Source organism: Protopterus annectens, chromosome 6.part0 (genome assembly GCF_019279795.1).
Source record: "Protopterus annectens isolate FY-2018-M chromosome 6.part0, PAN1.0, whole genome shotgun sequence".
Lineage (NCBI taxonomy): Eukaryota > Metazoa > Chordata > Ceratodontiformes > Protopteridae > Protopterus > Protopterus annectens.
The window spans coordinates 1,058,698,796-1,058,719,961 of NC_056737.1; the positions used below are offsets into that span (position 1 = coordinate 1,058,698,796).

At 42.8% G+C, this 21,166-nt stretch overlaps 1 protein-coding gene across 4 annotated transcripts in view; it reads left to right on the top strand.

The window, feature by feature from the left end:
• The window catches only part of RBM25 (RNA binding motif protein 25), a 1,759,384-nt gene that overhangs the window by 1,556,253 nt on the left and 181,965 nt on the right, over positions 1-21,166 (top strand). For all 4 annotated transcript variants that reach the window (XM_044074670.1, XM_044074671.1, XM_044074673.1 and 1 more), the window contains exons 11-14: positions 666-755; positions 1,685-1,758; positions 18,140-18,290; positions 18,699-19,059. In XM_044074670.1, the coding sequence (XP_043930605.1) occupies positions 666-755; positions 1,685-1,758; positions 18,140-18,290; positions 18,699-19,059 (676 nt within the window). The remainder of the gene's footprint in view (positions 1-665; positions 756-1,684; positions 1,759-18,139; positions 18,291-18,698; positions 19,060-21,166) is intronic.

Consider the following 21,166-nt stretch of genomic DNA (forward strand, 5'->3'; position numbering starts at 1 on the left):
CAAGGTGACTTATTTTGATGATTTGGATGGATTTAATATGAAAACTTTGGAACTTCCTGACAGAAGCTAGAGGTTCACCCTCCTTCCTGAACCGCAACCTGCTGTCAAGCTACTCCCTTTAGCAGTTGTTTTGTTCTTCCTGGCTGGGGCCGATCAGCTCCCCTACATTGATTTAGCTTGGATTGGGCTGCTTCCATCACTTGGAACCTTTACTTTTACTTTATTTATTTAGCTGGAAAGACATAAAATCAGTTTAAGTTGACAGAGAGAGCATGTCCAGTAGGTAGAAAAATGAGAAGTCCAAATGATTCCGATGTTCATCATTTTCTGTCGGAACCCATGTTGTAGGAGTTAAGGTAAGGTGCAAACTTCCGGTGTGATTAAGGGAAGGTGTGTCATTTTGTCAGGTGTGCTTGCTGTAAGTTGAGGTACATTACTTCTTTTCTAGGCAGCCTTCAGTATCACTTGCAACAAGGTCAGTTTAAAAATGAAAATCTGGAAAGTTAATTATAACTTTACTTATGATTATTGCTTTAATTTGCAGAATTGTATTTGTCTGAGTCTTATACTAGAAATGAAAATTAGAAAATGTCTGCTTCATACACAATGCCATTACTGTGTTTATTAGAATAAAATCTAAACAAGACATTGTCCTTTTTCTGTAGCGTCTTAAGAACTGGGAGATCAGAGAACGGAAAAAAACAAGGGAGTATGAAAACCTGTCTGCAAGAGATGAAGAAAGGAGACGGGAAACGGTAAGTGTATAACTTTTCTTTATATCTAGAAAGGTAATTGGGAACAAGTGTGCAAGCTTGCTAACAATGTAGATTGGCTAGAAATGCTGTAGGTTTGAAAACCATCTGAAAACCAGAACTAGATTATAGAAAAACAATGTTATAGTCTTTTATTGATGCACAAGGTATAGCAAATGGCTAATTTATTTTTGACTGTTTCAAAACTGTAAAATATGCAGTCTTTTTAACCACACCAGAATAGTGGTAGCAATTTATAATTTATAATATATATTTATAATTTATAAGTTCTTGTTGGCTAGGCTTACGTAGATTCTCGGGCCGATAGCCTAGTTACCTACCTGTGAACCTAAGAAGTGTGGCTGTTAAGATTTGATTTGCCATGCTGACCAGCAAAGCTACCAAAAAATAGCAGACATGTCATCACTTAAGAATTCTTACTGTTGTGGAACAGGATCCATGCCTGATAAGGCAAAGGTAACTTTGGAGACGCCAGTTTGTTAAAGCAGAGGAAGTCCACTAGTCATTAGTTTGACCTTTGAATGTGGCCCCCACAAACGGATCAAGGTATGTATTCATATTACTTGGGGTGCCTCCCTTTGGAGAAACCTTCTATTTACTGTGTTTCAGTCAAGTTATGTTAGAAACTTGAGGTGATGACATGGTACTTAAAAGTGAACTTTGACGACATTTGGGAGGAATATGGCATGTAAAAAATGTTTTTACATTTGCATTTTTTATCTCTAGTCAAAAATAGGTAGCTATAACAGTTTTTTTCTCTTTCTGAGATTGAAGTGACATGCCTTGCCTGAAAATCTATTTAGTGTTTATTTCCAAGTTAATTGTTGGAGAAGATTATGAATGGATTTAATTTATTGTCTTCAATACTTATGTGAATACTTACATTGTGGCTTGTCAATGTGCATTTATAGGCAAAAGAGGGTAAAAGGCTTAAAGAGTTTCTGGAAGACTATGACGATGATCGGGATGATCCAAAGTATTACAGGTAAGTTTGTAGCAGCAATAAAAGTGAAGTTTGATTATTTTTGTGCAACTGTAGATGGTGTGATCTGAATTTGAGTAAGATTTGGTCAGAGGCCTAGCTAGTGCAGGAGTGTTCACCATTCTGACTAGTGCTTTTCATGTTCTGTACCACAAATAACTAAATTACCTGGTCTTTTACCAACTTTTTTGATGCTGAATGACAAAGCCCTGTTGCATGTGGCTTAGGTGACTTTAGATCCAACTAGTGGCCTTGGAGCTGTAGAAGATGGGTGGGATGAAACAGGATTCACAAAGAGAAGACTTCTCACCCTTGCTGGAGGGGGGAGGGGAGTGTGTGTTTGGTCTGCAGACTCTGGGAGAAATCCTGAGTTGGAGGTTAGATATCACTGGAAGTTTTTGCCTTTCGGATGAACAGTGTTAATTGTGGAGATGTCTGTCATGGAAGAGAGGAGATGCAGACAGAACAGACACCAGTTGTACATCTGTCCTTTGGGGTGGGGAAGACTACAGTGAGAATAGCTGATTCTTAAGACACCTTTCCACAGTTCCCTTGTTCACATAAGTTCGTAGGTTAGTACTAGGCTAGCTGCCCCTGTGAGCCATCTTAAGCATAGCCTATTTCCCTTTTTGTTCTCGAAATAACCTATCCCATTTGGTTATAGACTGGCTTTACCCATCCTGTAGTCTGTAATCCTGTATTACTGTTGATGAGAATAACTGGCATTGTACCATAGATAATTTCAGGGGACCCATGCATGGGGTAAAGCATTTAGGAGCTGGTTCTGCCCATTAGTACAGGGTAAATTTTCTGTTACCCATCCATAGATCTAAATTATGCTTGAAAACGGATAGGGATGAACTTTGTTTTATGTAGATGGGAGAGAGTGTTTAAAGCAGCGGTGTCATCTGTGAGATATACCTGTTTCTCCCTTTTTAATTTCTCCCAAGTCTTTGGGTTTCTAATACCATGACAGGAATGGACCCCATTCCTAAGTCAAAGTACGATTAAAGTTCATGAAATTAGTATTGTTTCACTCTTTGATGTCAGCCAGAAGTGCTCTTCGCAGCACCCGCAGAGTGCCCAGTAATGACTCCTCCTGCAATTTGTACGGAGTTACATGTATTGGTAGCATGTCTAAATATGATGGTAGACTCTTTTTTTTAATAAGACACATTGCTCCTACTACTATTGGAACTATCTGGGTATCTTTCTTCCATACTGCTCTTGTTTCTGCTTGCAAATCCTGATATTTTATAACTTTGCATCTCTCTGTACGCAGGACACTGTAGTCGCTGGCTGTGGTGATTTCAATGATCAATGCTGTTTTTGTCTTCTTTTCTTGGACCACTGTATCCGGTTTTCTAGCATCTGTCTTTTGAACTGTTTGTAATGGATGATCCCATGTGATATAGAATTCATCATTTTCTGTGATGCTTTGTGGCTCATGTTTCCAGTGTTTTTCAGCCACTTCAATACCATAATGTTTACACAATCCCCAGTGCCGCAGTCTTGCCACATTATTATGCCTTTCAGTATACAGTCCTCCTGCCATTAGTATGTCACAACCAGCAACAAGTTGTGCGACTGTTTCCAATTCGGTTTTACAAATCTACATTTGTCTGTTTCTCCCACATGTTCATTGGACTTTGTAAACCAGCGTGTACATAGCCCATTGTCTTGGGCCGCCAGTATTAACCTTTCATTGCTTGGTTTGAATTCACCTCTTCTTAACCATTCCTGTGTTCATTCCTGATCAACGTGAGGTTCTTCCTGAAGTTTTCAATACTTGCAACTATATTTATGCCTTTTCCACGTTTCTTGCCTTTTCATCTGGTCCTTCACCATACATTCTTTCTTTTGTTTTTTGTACATTCATTTGCTGCCTGATTTTTATCTATTTCTGGTTTGATTTCTATTCCTGCTTGACAACTGATATGCTTCTGCTAGGTTAAGCAGAGAAGTCGTCTTAGATTTATTCTCCTCATCTTTCAAAACTTTCACTACGTTTGGGTCTTGTGAGGTAGTAGATGTGTGGAGTCTTGCGATTGCAGCTCTATACATGTAGTCAGTTTCAATTAGGCCCATCCCCTTCTTCAGAACGGGGAATATATAATCTTGGTATGCACTGATTTTTATAGATCATTTGATGAGCATGAAGCATCCTTCTTGTTTTAATATCTAATCTGTCCAACACGTTTTGGGGCCAGTCAATAACTCCCAAACTGTAATTAGGACGGGAAGAGCAAATTGGTTTATAGCTTGGATTTTGTTCCTAGATGTCAGTGCTGTTTTCAGGATTAATTTTTAAGTCTTCTAAAATATTCCTTACTAAGTTTTATTCGCATTTGTTCATGTTTTATTGCTGATCCGTCATCAGTTCTGGTGCTGCAGTTTTCCTGCTTTAAAGGTTGATAAGTTGCCTATCTCGCCTTCATTCTTGCTGGATGGGTTCGGAGCCGAACCTCGGCTCCAACTCGGCCACTCTAAAAGCTCGAGAGCTAGTTCCACCGGCTTGAGGCTCCCCTATATCCCACAATGCTAGGCGGTAACTCCTGAGATCTCGTTTGCCGCTACAGCGATCGAGGTGCTTTTCAACCGGCTCGTCAGGTTAGTTTTAAAAAAACTAGTTGTATCTTAGATAGACCCCTTTTAAGTTAGCCTTTCTTAGTAAATTTATAAGTTACGTAGTTTCCTTCCATTCCTAGTCCAAATTTTTCCCTTTTTCTCCTAAACATTCTAAAGTTATTCCCTTGGGCTTTAGGCCCAGTCCCTCCCTTCCTAGTAGTTGGAGCGACTGTGTTTTCTAGGGATTTAATTTTTCTAAATTACTTACTAATTTAATTTAATTTTTTGATAAGTGTAATCGGTGTGTGTGATTGTGTGGTTACACTTTTTTCTTCTTTGGACATGTCTAAAGATTCAAAGGTCTCAGGCTTTAAGAAGTGTGACTCGTGCTGTCAGAAGATGTCTCTGACAGACGGTCACACTTCTTGTGTTTACTGCCTGGGACCTTTGCACCTGCAGGATTCATGTGCTGTTTGCCATGGCTTCAGCCCTAGAGTCCTGCAGGAGCTTAAAAATAAGCTCATTCTAAGGGGCTTATTGAAGCCTGAGGGTCCCCCGACTCAATTTTCGGGGAAACCCTCGAAGCCTACCAGACCATCGGCTCCGGTATCTGAGTCGTCTTCTGGGGCTTCGAAGGCTGTTCGAACATCGGCTCCGGCTGGAGCCGATGATTCTCGAACTCATGTCCCTACTATTTCCTCGGCTCCGGCCGGAGCCGAGGCAGACACCGGTGAGTCGTCTCCGATCAGATTGTCGGAACCGACCTCCAGAAAAAGGTCCCGGTCACCATCTATCGGCTCCATTCATTCGGCTCCAGCATCTCCATTGCTGTCTGAACGGAGCCATAGATCTCACTCCTCTAGGTCGTCAAGACTATCAGATCATGACCTTCAGAGGGTAGTGAGTCGACTTCTTAAGTCCGAGGCACTGGCCCAGATGCTTCAAAGCCCGACTCAACAGTCGATGGCTAATCCCATCACTCAGAATATTCCTCCTCCGACTCCTTTGAGTTCGGAGCCGGGGCGGCTCGGACCCGAGACTGTAGCTGCGTCGGAACCGATACCGTTGTCTTCGGTACCGTCGTCTGCTCCGATTTCTTCCTTGGAGGAATCTCGGCGCTGGACTTCCCTCGTCGGCTCCGAGGGAGCGAGTGGCATCGGACCCTTGTCCGACCCCGCTCTCCCTCTCGGTGCTTCGGCGCTGGTGAGTTCGGCTCCGACATCGGCCTCGGAGCCATCACTGTCGGTGCCGGGGGAAGTTTTCAGCTTTTCGGAGCGGAGACCTCTGGCTCTGCCTGACGGGGGTGCCTTCGAGGTCATGAGGAGCGTGTTAGAACCTGGTTCAACACCACAGTCGGCTCCATCTGCCCCTCCCTCCACAGTGCCTCCGGTGATCTCTGCTCACTCCCTCATCCCGGATCGCAGAGAGACAGCTCCTCAAGTATCCCCAGTGGGGATCTCCTCCTCTTCCGAGGCCTCTCCTGACCCGGTAGGAGAGCCTCCTAGGAAGAGGCAGTGCAAGAGGAAGCACATCGACTCCCCTGAGTCTGTCACCTCTGACACCGATTTAGAGGATTCTGAAGGTTCCCTCGTTCCCCTCTGAAGATGTCTCCTTTGCAGACATCCTCGAGATCCTAAAACAGAGGGGAATTGGCCAGCCCTCAACCCTTCAGAGGATGAATCGGTGTATCTTGAGGCGCTTGGCTCTCGCCCTTCCACCTCCTGGGTGTCCCCTCCTTTTGACCCCCTTATGCAGGTGGTGGCAAAGAAGGCCTGGACGGCTCCTGACTCTGTGGACCCCACCCCCAGGAGACCTTCAAAGTTTATCACTGCCCCCAAGGACAAAGAATTCTTAACCAAAGGCGTCTCTGTGGATGCTATGGTGGTGGCTGCAGCCACCAAGAAGGAGCTAGCTGATCCTTCAGTACCTGTCCATCCTCCTAACAAGGAGTCTAGGACTATGGACAGGTACGGGAAGCGGATGTTCTCGTCAGCGACCTTTTCTATGCGCTCGCTGAACTACCTGTGTCATTTCATTCGTCTCCAGAGAGATTTGATCAAGGAAGCGAGTGAAATGTTAAAGGATCCAACAGCTGCGGGTTTTCAGGATAGGATGAACTCTCAGCTGGCTACCCTCAACTCAATAGTTAACTCCTCCATGCGCCTCCTTTCGTATGCGGCGGATGGAGCGAGTAGAGCGGCAGGTACAGGTGTGGCCTTATGTCGGCACGCCTGGATGCGGCTATGTAATTTTGCGGACCCTTTCAAGGCATCCTTCGCTAACTCCCCGTTTGGTGGATCATCCCTCTTTGGTCCTCAAGTGAAGGAAACCCTGACTAGGTGCGAGACGGAAGGCAAGACTCTGTCTGCCGTGGGAGTCCGTTTTTCTACTCCTTCTAGGCCTTACCCCAAAGGCCAGAAGGGGGGAAAGATGTGGTTCCGCAAACAATCTCAAGGTGCTTTGCCTGACACACAGAGTCGGTTCCCCTCTAGAGGTAGTGGGGGGAACAATAATGGTAGACGCCATCCTAGAGGCAGAGGGGGCCCGCAGAATCAGGGCAGTCGAGAAACCTTCTCCGACAAGCCCTTTCAGCATCCCTGAGGTGTTGCCCGACTGTCCACCTTCGGAGGCAGTCGGGGGAAGATTATCTCTGTACCCAGAAGCCTGGTAATCCCTAACTCAAGACAAGTGGGTACAGTCCATCATTTCCGAAGGCTACACAATCCCATTCTTTCGCATTCCAAAGCAATCAAAAAAATCCCTTCCAGACGTTCCACCCAGTCAAAGGGAACAAGCAGCGCTAGAAATATCAAAGCTGCTTGCAAAAAGAGCCATTCAACCAGTTCCAGCAGACCAACAAGGGTCCAGAATCTACTCCAAATTCTTTTTGGTTCCAAAGAAAACAGGGGACTGGAGACCCATTTTGGATCTCAGCAACTTGAACAAGTCTGTCAAGAAAACAAAATTTCGGATGGTCACGCTGCAGTCCATTCTACCCCTTTTGGGGCGGGACAACTGAATGTGCTCTATAGATCTCCAGGATGCGTACTATCACATCAAAATGAGCAGTCACTCCAGGAGATTCCTCTGTCAGGCTGGGAACCAGTCATTTCCAATTCAGGGCCCTGCCCTTTGGACTCACTACAGCCCCCCCGAGTGTTTACCAAATGCATGGCAGTGGTCGCATCTCATCTGAGACGTCAAGGATTCCAAGTGTTTCCGTGTTTAGACGACTGGCTCCTTACAGCCCCCACCAAGCGTCTTCTGCTTCTTGCCAGAGACTATACCTTTCACACAAGTCAAACACTAGGCATTTCAATAAATTACGAAAAGTCTGTCTTGTCGCCTTGTCGTGTTATTACCTTTATAGGCGCAAATCTAGACACAGTCAGCATGTCAGCCAGATTCACAGAGCAGAGAATAGCAGACATACACAGACAAGTCTCTCTTGTTTTGCAGAGCAACAAAATCAAAGTCAGACTGGCCCTGAAGGCGGCTGCTATCCCTCTCCTTCCTTTAGCCAGATTCCACATGAGAATCTTACAATGGATGCTCTTCACACAATGGTCGTACCAACAACTTCCAATGTCCCATTCCATTGCGATAACACAATCATGCAAGAATCGTCTTTATTGGTGGGTCACATCCCCCCAGCTCTTCCTAGGAAGACCCTTTGTTCCTTCCCGTCCGGTTGCTACACTGACAACGGACGCCTCCCTGATCGGGTGGGGGGGACATTACCAGGGCAGGACGGTCCAGGGCATATGGCAACCTTTCGAACGCCACTTGCACATAAATGTCCTGGAGATGAGAGCAGTGCTTCTAGCGTTGCAAGCCCTACAAGACTCTCTTCCCAAAGGAACTATAGCAATTCAGACAGACAATATGTCTGTAGTGTGGTACATCAGCAAACAAGGCGGAACCAGATCCTACCCCCTATGTCGAGAAGCACTCAGACTGTGGCAATGGGCGATTTCTTCTCAGCGGTTTCTGTTAGCAATGCACATTCCTGGGAAGTCCAATGTGATTGCGGACAAATTGAGCACAGCTATTCTCATGCCTCACGAGTGGTCTCTGAAGAATTCAGTGTTGGACAAAGTCTTTCGAAAGTGGGGCCGACCTTGCTGCGACCTTTTCGCTACTCCCCAAAACAGCAAGTGCGACGATTATTTCACCCTCTTTCCCCAACCAGGCCATCCCAGCAGAGACGCTCTAGTCCACGATTGGCCCCGGGGACTTCTGTATGCTTTTCCTCCCTTCCCACTGATATCTCAACTAATACAGAAAGCCATCGCTCAGAAAGCTTCCATGATCCTCATTGTCCCTTACTGGCCTCGACAGGTTTGGTTCCCATTTCTTCACCGTTATCTGTTGGAGCAACCCTGGCATCTGGACCCAGTTCCAGACCTCTTGATCCATCAGTCGGGTCAGTTGCACCGCTCCCTCCCTTCTCTGAACCTCACAGCATGGTTTCTCCAATTCCAACTCTAGCCAGGCTTCCTCTAATATCTCACTCAGTTCGAGGTATTTTAATAGCCTCTCATAAACCTTCCACTCGGAAGATTTATCATAGTAAGTGGAAACGTTTTTCCTATTGGGCGCATTCAAAGGATATAGATCCTTTCACTGCTTCCATTCAATCAGTTCTAGATTTTCTAGCCAAACTTTTCCACTCAGGTTCGTCTCCTTCTACCATCAAGGTTCAATTGGCAGCTATATCTAACTTTCATGTTGGAGTCTCAGAGTCCTCCGTTATGTCTCACAAACTCTGCAAAGCCTTTTTAAAGGGAGTTTTTCTCCTCAAACCACCTATCAGGGATCCTCCTCCTCCATGGGATCTCAACTTGGTTCTGACGTCCTTGATTCTTCCCCCCTTTGAACCTGCAGGTTCATGCTCAATGAAATTGCTATCTTGGAAAACACTCTTTTTGGTAGCTATTACTTCAGCCAGAAGAGTCTCTGAACTTCATGCTCTGTGTAGTAGATCCCCTTATCTTTTGTTTCATAAGGATAGGGTGTCCTTACGTACCAGCCCGTCCTTTTTGTCTAAGATAGCTTCACCGGCAAATATGAATCAAACCATTGATCTTCCTGTGTTCTTTCCTAACTATTCGAACAGATCGGAACAAAAATTACATTGGTTAGACGTTCATCGCCAACTTAGGTACTATTTAGACAGGACCAAACAATTTAGGAAGTCTGATCAACTGTTTGTTTCCTATGCAGAAGGCAGAATGGGCCTTCCAGTTTCTAAGGTATCTCTTTCTAGATGGCTTACTTCTTTGATTACCTTTGTGTATGAGATCAGACATCAACAGTTGCCAACCAAACCCAGGGCTCATTCAACTAGAGCTTTAGCTACATCTATAGCTTTCCAAGACAAGACTGCCTATTGATTCGATTTGCGCTGCAGCTACTTGGGCTTCTCCCCATACCTTCATTTCTCATTATAAGTTGGACTTAGCCTCTAGAGGCCGAGCCAACTTTGGTTCCACTGTACTCAAGAGTCTGTTCCGATAGGCCACCTGGGACAAGGTGCTAGGGACGCGGTCCCATCCAGCTAGAATGAAGACGAGATAGACAACTTAACATTTAGAAGTTATGTACCTACCATAACGTTCCATGTTAGTTGTCTTCTTCTCGCCTTCTTTCTTGCGTCCCACCCTCCTTCCCCCTAGTCTGGACAGACCTAGAGGAGTTTGTTTGTGACCTTTATCCTTTCTACCACCTCTATATATATATATATATATATATATATATATATATATATATATATTTCCTCAGTCAGGTTTAGGACACCCTTCAGTAGGCCTATAGAGGTGGGTTATCCCTTTTCTTCCATATTATGGAATGTTTCTAGCTGGGCCTAGCTTACAAACGAGATCTGAGGAGTTACCGCCTAGCATTGTGGAATATAGGGGAGCCTCGAGCCGGTGGAACTAGCTCTCGTGCTTTTAGAGTGGCCGAGTCGGAGTCGAGGTTCGGCTCTGAACCCATCCAGAAAGAAAGAAGGAGAGAAGAAGACAACTAACATGGAACGTTATGGTAGGTACATAACTTCTAATTTTTGCACATTTATCAAGGCCAAGTGACATTCTGATATCATCTGAAAAAGTTTTGACAACCTGCGGCTGTGCTTTCAGTTTCTCATCTGATGAGCTGTACAGTTTTAAATCATTGACAAAGAGAAGATGAGAAATCTTTAGACTTTGTTGTTTTCTAGGAGCTAAATTATAGCCATGGCCCAAGCTGTTAAGTAAACAGCTTAATGGGTTAAGGGCAAGGCAGAATAGAAATGGTGACAAGAGTGTCACCCTTGGAATATCCCCCTTTTAATTTTTAACCCTTGGATGATTTGTCCTTTATCATGGCTTAATTGCAGAGTGGTCTGCCAATGTTTCAGATCACTGTAATGTAGTCGATCACTCTTATCCATGAATGTGGGATATTATCAAAAAAAAATTTTGTAGTCCGTACATGCCATACTTAGATTCTTCCCCTCTTTACAGTTCTCCACTATGACTTTAACAGCAGATGATCCTTTGTTCCATAGGACTTTCTTTTATTGCCCTTTTGTTCTACTGCCATAATTGAGTTTTCTTCTAAATGACTATAAACTCTGTTGGCATCAATTCATGTGTATAGTTTATATAATAATGGTGTATAAGAGTATGCTCAGAAGCTGTGAAGACAGCTTTCTAAAGAGGAAAGACAGAGGGTAAGGGAAGGGCACAGGAATTAAAATGAAGGGACCAACTTCTTCCTAAGGCTTCAAAAATATATTCTTAGAGACAGTTATAGACCTCCTGGAATGATCTTTCCAGAATGGGTAGTGATGAGAGAATCCAGAGAAGCATTCAACAGGACACAAGAGAAGTGAAAAAAGGAAAACACAGAATGGAAGGATGAGGAGAAATAAAATGTTAAATGCACTTAAAAGATAAACAAGACACACTGTCACACTGTTTCCTTCTGACAATGATTGGATTATATCATGTAATGAATGAATGAATGCATAGACAAATCAATTTCAGTAAGACAGAGATAGACTGACAAGTGTAAGCACATCACTCTTTGGCAGAGCTATGACATGGATAAACATTACAATAGAAAAGAATATGGTACATAGTTTATAACAAAAAAAAAATCGAGATGATCTGTAGCGCTGTAGTAAACCTCTAGACACAGGACCCAACTCAGTTTGATTTTGTCAAGGGCAGATCATGGCCTACTCAACCTGGTTGATTTCTTTGAGAAGCTCACCAAAGCAATGGAGGAGGGCAAAATTGTTCACACTGCCTACCTTGACCTGGCCAAGGCATTTAACACAGTACCCCATTCAGGCATTGCTGACAAACTCAAGAGGTTAGGTACAAGCCCGTATGTCACCCGGTAGATAGCCAACTGGCTGACAGACAGGACCCAGGAAGTTAGAATTGGGGAGTCCACTTCTACAAAGAGGCCAGTCACAAGTGGAGTTCCTCAGGGATCAGACTTTGGACCGCTCCTTTTAAGCATTTATTTCTCAGAAGTCCAAGCCACTGTCAGTGTCTCTGGCTGACTAAATTTGCAGATGGTTGCAAATTAGGAGCTGCCATTGAATCTCACACTGAGAAAAATGTTCGCCAGGAGGGGCTGACACAGACAAGCAACTGGCATCAGAGCCGTGGACTAAAACTAAATGCCAAGAAATGCATAATCATACCCTTTGGGAAGTCATCCATCCCTGGTAGCTGTCATATTGATAACACACCCCTTAGAACTGACCCAGTAGTCAGGGACTTAAGGACACAGATAGTAATCTAGCCTTTGATCATCACGTGTCTACAGTGGTTAAGAAATCATTCTATGTTGCGCAACTTTATAAACAAAGGTATGGCATCCAAGTCCAAGGAAATCATTGTTTCACTGTATTCGGCATTCATCAGACCAGTCATTGAGTACAATGCCCCCGTTGGTATGTAACTAACCAGGCATGTCCAACAACTAGAGTGTTTACAGAGGTTCCTCACCAAAGGAATACAGGATGGAAGTAATATGTCCTATGCAGACGCCTCAAGGCCCTATCCCTGTTTTCTGTCTCCTGCAGGCTTTTGAAGGGAGATCTATGCCTGGCATACAGGGCATGTCAGACACCACTCTGATGGACCTCCTGCACGTCCACAAAACAAACAGTACCAGAATTACCCATTCTAAAGACTTGAACCTTGCCTGTGATATAAATAGGAACTGCTGGATAGATAGATATGTATTTCAGAGACTACCCTGTCTATGGAACAGACTCCCCATCCATGTGAAGCAGAACCTTGCCTGTGATAAATAGGACATGCTAGAGAGATAGATATGTATCTTAGAGACTACCCTGTCTATGGAACAGGTTCCCCATCCATGTGAAGCAGAGTTCCTCCCTAACCCAATTCAAGTGCAACTTGAACAACTGGATGATAATCCAGAAATTCATCCCTGGTTTGGCACTTGTGTCTCTAATAGAAACAGGTAACCTGTAAATGATTCATCTCCCAGGCCCAAACTTACACTTATCAAGGGTACCAGAACTTGTCAGAGATTTGGGATGCATGGCTAGGCTTAAAAAGGCTCTTGTAGCCGTTAGCCTAGTAAACACCTATGAAACCTATAAGTTGTCAGAAGGCAAGTTATTGGTCTATACTTTTTGGGGTAGCTTGCAGGTTCACTCTTGCGTAAGAGCATTGTTTTACCTATTGTTAGCCAGGTTGGTGTCTGTTCGGGGTGCACATATAAATAGTTCTTACTCATGGCTAAGTCTTTGTGCAGAGATGTTAATACTTTTAACCAAAAGTTAGGTAATGCATCTGGGCCTGGGGTTTTCCAATTTGAGGCTTTTCTTAACTTTGTTTCAATCTCTCTGGCTGTTAATTCCATTTCACATCTTGTACCTTTAAACGTCCTGTTCTTTCCTTTTCCTATTTTGTCCATTTAGCATGTTTGTTGTGTTCCACAGGATCTTCATAGATACTTCTCCAAAATGCATCTATTTCTTTTTTTTTTTTTTTTTTTGGCGTTTTTTCAATTCCTTTTATCTCGTTTTCCAGTTCTCTATAAAACTTTTTTGGGTTATCAATAAATTGCTTGTTTTGTACTTTTCCTTTATATTTATCTGCAGATCTAAGTTTTTCTGCCTGTGCTGAAATTTTTAGTTTATTTGCGATAGTGCACAATAGATCCTGGTCTGTTCTAATATTGTGCATTGCTTTCATCACATTTGTCTGTCTTAGTATTTTTGTTGATCTAGTCCCTCTTCTGTAGTTCTCTAACAGTGACACTTCTTGTCTTAATTGCTTTATATTTTTCTCTATTCGATACTTCCGTGATGGTATTCAATTTCTCCCCTTCCTTTCCCTCACTACCCTGTGTTCTTGTGGTAGAACTTTATCAGTTATTAATTTAGCTGCACAGTAATATAATCTGTTTACTTCTGTTATATTGCATGGATCTCTATGGACAGTCCTAATTACTGCGTTCATTTGTTTTATCAGACTTCTAACTTTTGGGGGTTTATTGACCTTCTGCCATTTATTTCTTTCGTTGATTTTAATATATCTGTTTCTTTTAAATCAAACAACTCTTCTCTTAGCTCATTTTCTTACAAGCTGAGGGCACATCCCTTATTTTCCATTTCCTGTGGGCATTCTATAGAAAGTTCTGTAGCATCTTCCTGTGGCACCTTCTCCTAAATTTCATCCTATACCATCCGTTGCTCTATCATATGGGGAACTCACTGGCCTATCACTCAACACTGACTGCATCAGAGTTTCCACAGTTTTTTTCCTTCCCTTGCTAAATACCTTCAAGTTAACGTTTATACTGGTTTCCTGTGGAGGGCTCCAAAATATCTTGATATGGCACATGGCCAATTGCTTCCTGTTCCACTTGTTTCCCCTTAATTTGGATATCTATTGCTCTATCATGTTGTGGGGCTTTCTGCATTAGATTTTCTACACTGAATCCTTCACTTTGGAGGTACTCCATAACCTCAGTTTCTATTTCTTTAACTTTTCCATTACTAATCTCCTTTTCTACTTTTCCTCTGTTTTCTTATTTTTTATATTGTAAAGTTTTCCATATCCGGATTCCTTTGCCTGTATTTCTCTTCAAATACCTTTGGTGCTGCTGTTTTTGTATTGATTAGTTTTGCTTTCTCCTTTGCATAGATATTACACCATGTTAAATCTCTCTTTCTTTCCCATGTCCATATTTCTTCTTCAGATGTCTCCTGATCTTCCTGTTTCTCCTTACTTTGGGGACTTGTTCCATCATGCTGTGATGTAACCTGTGTTGGACCTTCTTCATCAATCCTTCACTTCACAGGCACTCCATAACTTCCACTTCTATTTTTTTAACTTCTACTTCACTAATTATTTTTTCTACATTCCATCTTTGTGATATTATCTTTCTTATTGTGAAATTTTCCATATCTGGATACCTTTGCCTATATTTCTCTTCAGATGTCTTTGAGGCTGCCTTCTGTGTATATTAATTAATTTGGCTTTTTCATTTGCATAAATATTGCACCTTATCAAATCTCACTTTCTTTCCCATGTCCATATTTCTTTTTTATACTTTTCAAAACTATTTAGGTTTTGTTGTTTACTTTTTCGCATTTCCTCAGATGCTTCTTTTTCCAAATAGATCAAAGTTTCTTAATCTATATACTGTTTTTTTCAAAAATATGTTGCATTAATTGAACGCAAATTTTCATTTGAAGCTTCTAACAGTTTTTCGTACAGAAATATTTTTCTTTCCTCTAATTTATCTCTTAATCTTTTTATATGTACTCTATTTGGACATTCTGAGCTTTTTGCATAATAGTAACAATACATAATTTCTTTCTTATCCTCAATAGTCCACTCTATCGTCTTTATAGCTCTTCTTTGGCCTGTCAGTTTTTGTGGACTGCTACTTCCTTCTACAATGGGGGGGGGGGGGGGCTGTCCTCCCCATGGGCTTGGCCCCATTGTAGGAATGTTTCTGTATTTTGAGGATTCTACACTATCATTTTTTCCAGTCCTGGCACCAGTGCGCCTACCAAGATTGGGCACTTTTGTTATCCTGGGTCTTGTGCACCCAACTATCTTTTTTTGTTTTTGACATACTTCTGACCATGATGTATGTTATATAATTGCACTTGAATGTAATAATGTACCTGTCTGTCCATACCTTTCTGTTGAAGTTGCAGAAGAGGTTTAGATCTGTAGACTGAGCATTTCTGATGTCATTTGACTCCCTGATTTTGCAGTAAATCTATCAGTACTGGGTCAGAGTCACCTCTTAGCAGTCTTAGTGACAGGATTTTAAGTCCATCCATGTAGGACATCTATGTTTTTTAGGCCTTGTATCCTTTTATTAAGGTGTCTCTGTGGGTGTTCACTTGTTTCATGTGTCTGGACAGATACATGCCAAAGGGGGGTGGGCATTATATTCAATGATTGTCCCTCTTTACTCAGCCTTCATTAAGCCAAGTGACATCCCTAGATGTAGGCACAGTCCCTTTGTTTATAAGCTGTACAGTATAGAAATACTTACAACAATAGATTCATGTTAGTCAAAAGTTAGGTCACTGTCCACATAAGTTCCAAAATTCAGAACAACTGGGTCATCTCTTAGGGGTGCCAGGATCCACCACATAACATGCACTCAAGTCACTCCACAACAAGTACAAATATGACTCCGTCATTGTGCATGTGAATGACCTGCGACATACCTCCTTGGACTACATGAAAAGAGATGTGATGGAACTCTCGGGATTATGTGGCCCAAGCAGGTATGACCCTAGCCCTGAGCAGTATTCTACCGTCATCCAGAATACCACAGTACGAGCAGGAAATGATTGACTTAAACAATTGGCTAAGTTTCTGGTGTCATTCTAAGGGGATCCAGTATCTGTCTGCCTGGGATGACCTGATCGACAGACCTCGATGCTTTGCCAGAGACGGCCTGCATCTGTCACCCCTGGGATTCCGGGTACTGGTTAAGGCTCTTGCCACCCCTATAGTGCCTTTTTAGGCAGTGCTCCAAAGACCAAAATTCCACCATAATAGCTACAAACAAGTGCAATCTGAGGGTCATGCTGCTCAATGCTAGAAGTCTAAATCTCAAGATACACTCGCTTGAAGCTCTCCTCAAAATGGAGAATGTCGACATCTGTGCTGTAACAGAGACCTGGTTTAAAGATGCAGAAAGCACCCCTGCTCTCCCAGGCTACAATTCATTCCATACCTTTCGGCCCCAGAATATGGCTGGAAGCTGCAAAGGAGGTGGTGTCTCCATATACTTAAAGGATACGCACACCTCTAGACTGGTAGTCCAGCATAATGCATCCGAGATACTTCAGGTACAACTAACACTGGGTAAGATGGCGATACAAGTCATAGCCTGCCGCAGAACCCAAACATGTCCCTAGACTCTTACTCTAACTTCCTAAGCACTCTGGAATCTATCAAGGTCCAACCCAATACTCTCATACTGGGTGACTTTAACTACCCTTCCATCAACTGGGAAAACTATTCAAGTACCAATGAACAGGCCCAACGCTTTATGGAATTTATCATTTCCAGTGCCCTGAACCAGCTCATTCTGACCCCCACTAGAGGAAGCAACATCCTCAACCTGGTTATCACCAACATGGGAAGACTGTTGCTTCATACCTATAGTCATTTCCTCCCTGGTTAAATCCGACCACAAACTGATTGCCATGGAAATCTCCATCTTACCTACTCCCCCCGCTAAGGTGACCACCCTGGAAAACTTCTCCAAAGCCGACTTTGGGCTCCTAAAAACGGAAGTGGCTAACTTCTTGGCACCCATGCCAATGGAAAATAGCTGCATGACTGCCGAATCATACACCGTGCACTGTATGAGCATGTACATAAATGCATGGACTTTGCCATACCAAATAGAACTAAGACGCTCTCCCCCCAAAAAAGGAAGCCAATCCTGATGATCCCCAGCCATCAGTAAACTCTACAACAGAAGGAAGAAACCGCTGCAAAAAAATGAAGTCACAAGACTGGAAAACCTTCCTTATCAGTCTCAACAAAAAGGTGAGATCCCTTATCAAATCCTCCAAAGCCAGTTATGAAGGCAGAATTGTGGCTGACACCAAAAACAACCACAAAGCCTTCTGTAGCTATATCAGAAACCTCCAAGGCAATACCTAGATTTGCTCTGAGTTATTGCACAGTGGCACCTCCTATACTGAGCCAACAGGTTTAGCCAACATACTGGCTGACAGATTCAGTGCCAGCTTTACCCCTCTCTCCACCTCCAAGGGCCTTATCACAATGCCAGAAGAAAGCCTGGTGCCCATCATTTCTGCGACACAGGTAAAAGCTGCATTTTCCAATGCCAAGAATACATCATCCATGGGACCCGATAATATCCCTGGCTGTGTCCTACATGAGCTACAAAACGAACTGGCACCACATCTGTGTACCCTGTTCAATCACAGCCTTACCTCAGGCTATGTCCCTAATGAATGGCGCACTGCTACATTCACCCCAATCCATAAAGGGAGAGCAAGTACAGACCCTGGGAACTATCACCCCATTAGCGTGACGAGTCTGGTATGCAAAGCTATGGAGCGCATCCTTGATGCTGAAGTTGATGTTTTCTTTTTTGATTTTTGTACCTCGTACTGGTATTCACATATATTAATTTACGGCATTTTATAGTCGTGTCTTTTGTAAAGTGCATTAATGGTACATGTAACAACAGTATGGCAAATGTTAATGTTCCGGAATGTTTTTTTTTTCCAATAACTGTATTTTTTCTTCCGTAGGGGTAGTGCTTTGCAGAAGAGGCTCAGAGACCGAGAGAAGGAGATCGAGATGGATGAGAGGGACAGAAAGAGAGAGAAAGAAGAACTGGAAGAGATTAGGCAGCGATTGCTGGCAGAAGGTCATCCAGACCCAGACGCAGAGCTGCAACGGGTAAGAACTGACTGTTTTAATACTTTTTAGCAGCTGGGTTTTTACATGTAGTTTGAATTTAGATAACAGGCAAGAGAAAGAGTTGTCTTGGACACATTGCAGCATTTTCTTTGCTAACAATGGCAAAGTTGATTACATTAGTCTTGTCAGTAATGTTTTGGGAGTTATAAGGAAAGCAAGTACCAAGGAAAAACCTAGACAGACAACAGGAAGGCTCTACATTAACAGTCTGTGGAGCTCTTACGCTCTGCAACACATATTTGTAGTTGTTGGAAGTTACTGTAACTCCTTGCTGGGATATAGTATGAAGAAATAAATAAGTAAATGTGTTGGCTTGCTAAGTGACTTCAAATTATTTTTCATTTACATCAGTTCATTGGGTTTTATGTTTAATATCATTTATTTTAGCTAGAGCAAGAGGCGGAAAGGCGACTCCAGCCACCACCTTTGAAACCACATCATGAGTCAGAAGAGGAGGAAGAAAAAGTGGAAAAAGAAGAAAGAAAAGAGCCTGAAGAAGAGGAGGAAGAGGAGGAGGAGGAGGAAGAAGAGGAGGAGGTAGTTACAGTACCAGAAACCAAACCCTGCCTTAAACCCACCATGCGACCCATCACTTCTGCACCTTCTGTCTCTTCTGCAAGTGGAAACGCTACACCCAACACACCTGGTGATGAATCTCCTGGTGGTATTATCATTCCACATGAGAACTCACCAGAGCAACAGCAGCCAGAGGAACAACGGCCAAAGATTGGGCTGAGTCTCAAGCTAGGTAAAGGATTCCATTTGTGCTTGCTGTGTATTTACAAAGTTTAAAGTACATTTTTTTTAATGATGGCTTTTCCAGGTTTTCAAATAGTTGCAAAATATTATACCTTTTGGTCTGTAACAGTACGTTATCCATATCAGCATTCTCTACACGCTAAATCTCACCATGATAGTACTGAATTTTGATCTGATAAGTTACTTTTCAGGTTTCACTTGTACTGTACAAGTGCTAAAAACAGTAAATATCCCAAGTGGTGGGAGTAGCACAGTCCAAGCTAAACCAACCTGAGAGGCCTCAGCCAGGACGAACAGAACAAATGCTAAAGGGAGTAGCTCAGGAGCAGATTGTGGTTCAAGAAAGAGATTTAGCCTTGGCATCTATCCAAAGTTTTTGTTATTAAATCTTTATCTTTAAGTAATTTACTCATTCAAGATAACTTATTTTGAAGATTTGAAAGGATTTAATATGAAAACTTTGGAATTTCTGGATAGAAGTAAAGGTTCACTCTCCTCCCTGAACCACAACTTGTTCTCGAGCTACTCCTTTTAGCATTTGTCTTGTACAAGTGCTAGCGTTGCTTGGAGACCTGACTTTTCTGCACAGGGTAGTTGTTGGTATCTCTTCTACAGGTCTTCATTTTGGCAGAAATGCTAGAATTGGCACACAGAGACTTGTGTCTTCTGCTGGTATATTCCATTTCATTACCTATTTCTGTAGGACAGCATGCTTAGTCAGTGCATCAGTTTTCTGTTTATATTTTACATGTCAACCCTAGCCTAAAAGTCATCATGGAAGGGTTTTGTGTTCAATGCCTAAAAAACTGAAGCCAGCTCTTTGTGCTTGCTGATAAGAAGTCATGAGCCGCAACCTACACCATCACAGTCTGTATTTCTGGGACAAGGAGAATATCGCTCACTTGCCATCTGCATATGAAGATTGATACCTGCATCAGCTGTCAGAATATGGGTAACATTTGAAATTGCCCTGAACAAGCACTAAGCAAGGAAGGTCCCTTGCATCTTACCACAATGGTGGAGTAAAGAGAGCTTATCTGATGAAAACTACAGACTATATGCTAGTATCTTTAATACCAGTGCCACCTCTAGATTGCACTTCCCCATGCACCATATCCTTTTTTTCTCTATCCTTAATACTGTTTCAGAGTATGAGAGACTCCTTCAAGAGCTATCTTTCTCACTTAGTGTCCAGGAGAAGTTATTCTAAAAAGTCTCCCTGGTTGACCCCCCTTTGGTTACACTCCAAGACTGATGAAGTATGTTTTGGGTTGGACTGTTTACCTGACCTTGTCCCCAGAATTGCTTTTATCAGTCTCTGGGTAAAAAGCATGAGAAGTTTTGAGTTAAACCGCCCCCTACCAAGTGAAGCCTTTTCTAAAGATGCCTTTACAGCATGGAGGCATCTTGGATATTCTTCCTTTCCTCATGAAAGGCACATGACTGCAAAATCTCCACTTAACTAGAGTGACGTTTGTCTGGAATCCGCTTCCTTGGCTTCTGGGAGGTACATGACATGCAAAAACCCTGCTTAATGGTAGTAAAGTTTATTTTTTGGCCAGTGGACCGCATTAGACACAGTGTCTCCTTACTGGCAACATGGGAGAACTTTCTGGTTAAATGACTTTACTCGGTGTCTTAGTTTAAGCAAATGAAGCCTGTGGGGCTCAAGCATAGCACTTTGAAAAACAGCATAGTCTTAATCCTTTGAATTAAACTCCCAACTTGACAAGACACCTTGGGGAAGACTTTTGTGATCAGTTTGGACGAGCATGACTCTTGAGGACTGCAGCATCTTGCCCCCTTATTTCATGACAACAGTTGTAAGGCTGTGTGTGTAATGAGCCATGAGGATGGTGTTCTTCACCAAAATAGGGTTCATGTCTCTCGCATGACAGTATCCACTATCAGAGTTCAGTCTTATCGTGTAGATTTGGAATTGTAGAAGCTGACAGATATCCCTCACTCTGGGTTAATGGTGATATGGTTCTCTGGTTCAGGGTTGATCTGGTTAACATGCTTAGCTTCTACAGTGGGATTCCATGCATCTTGCTGTGAATATGACTGATCTGATTCTCTGATTTGGGGCGCAGATT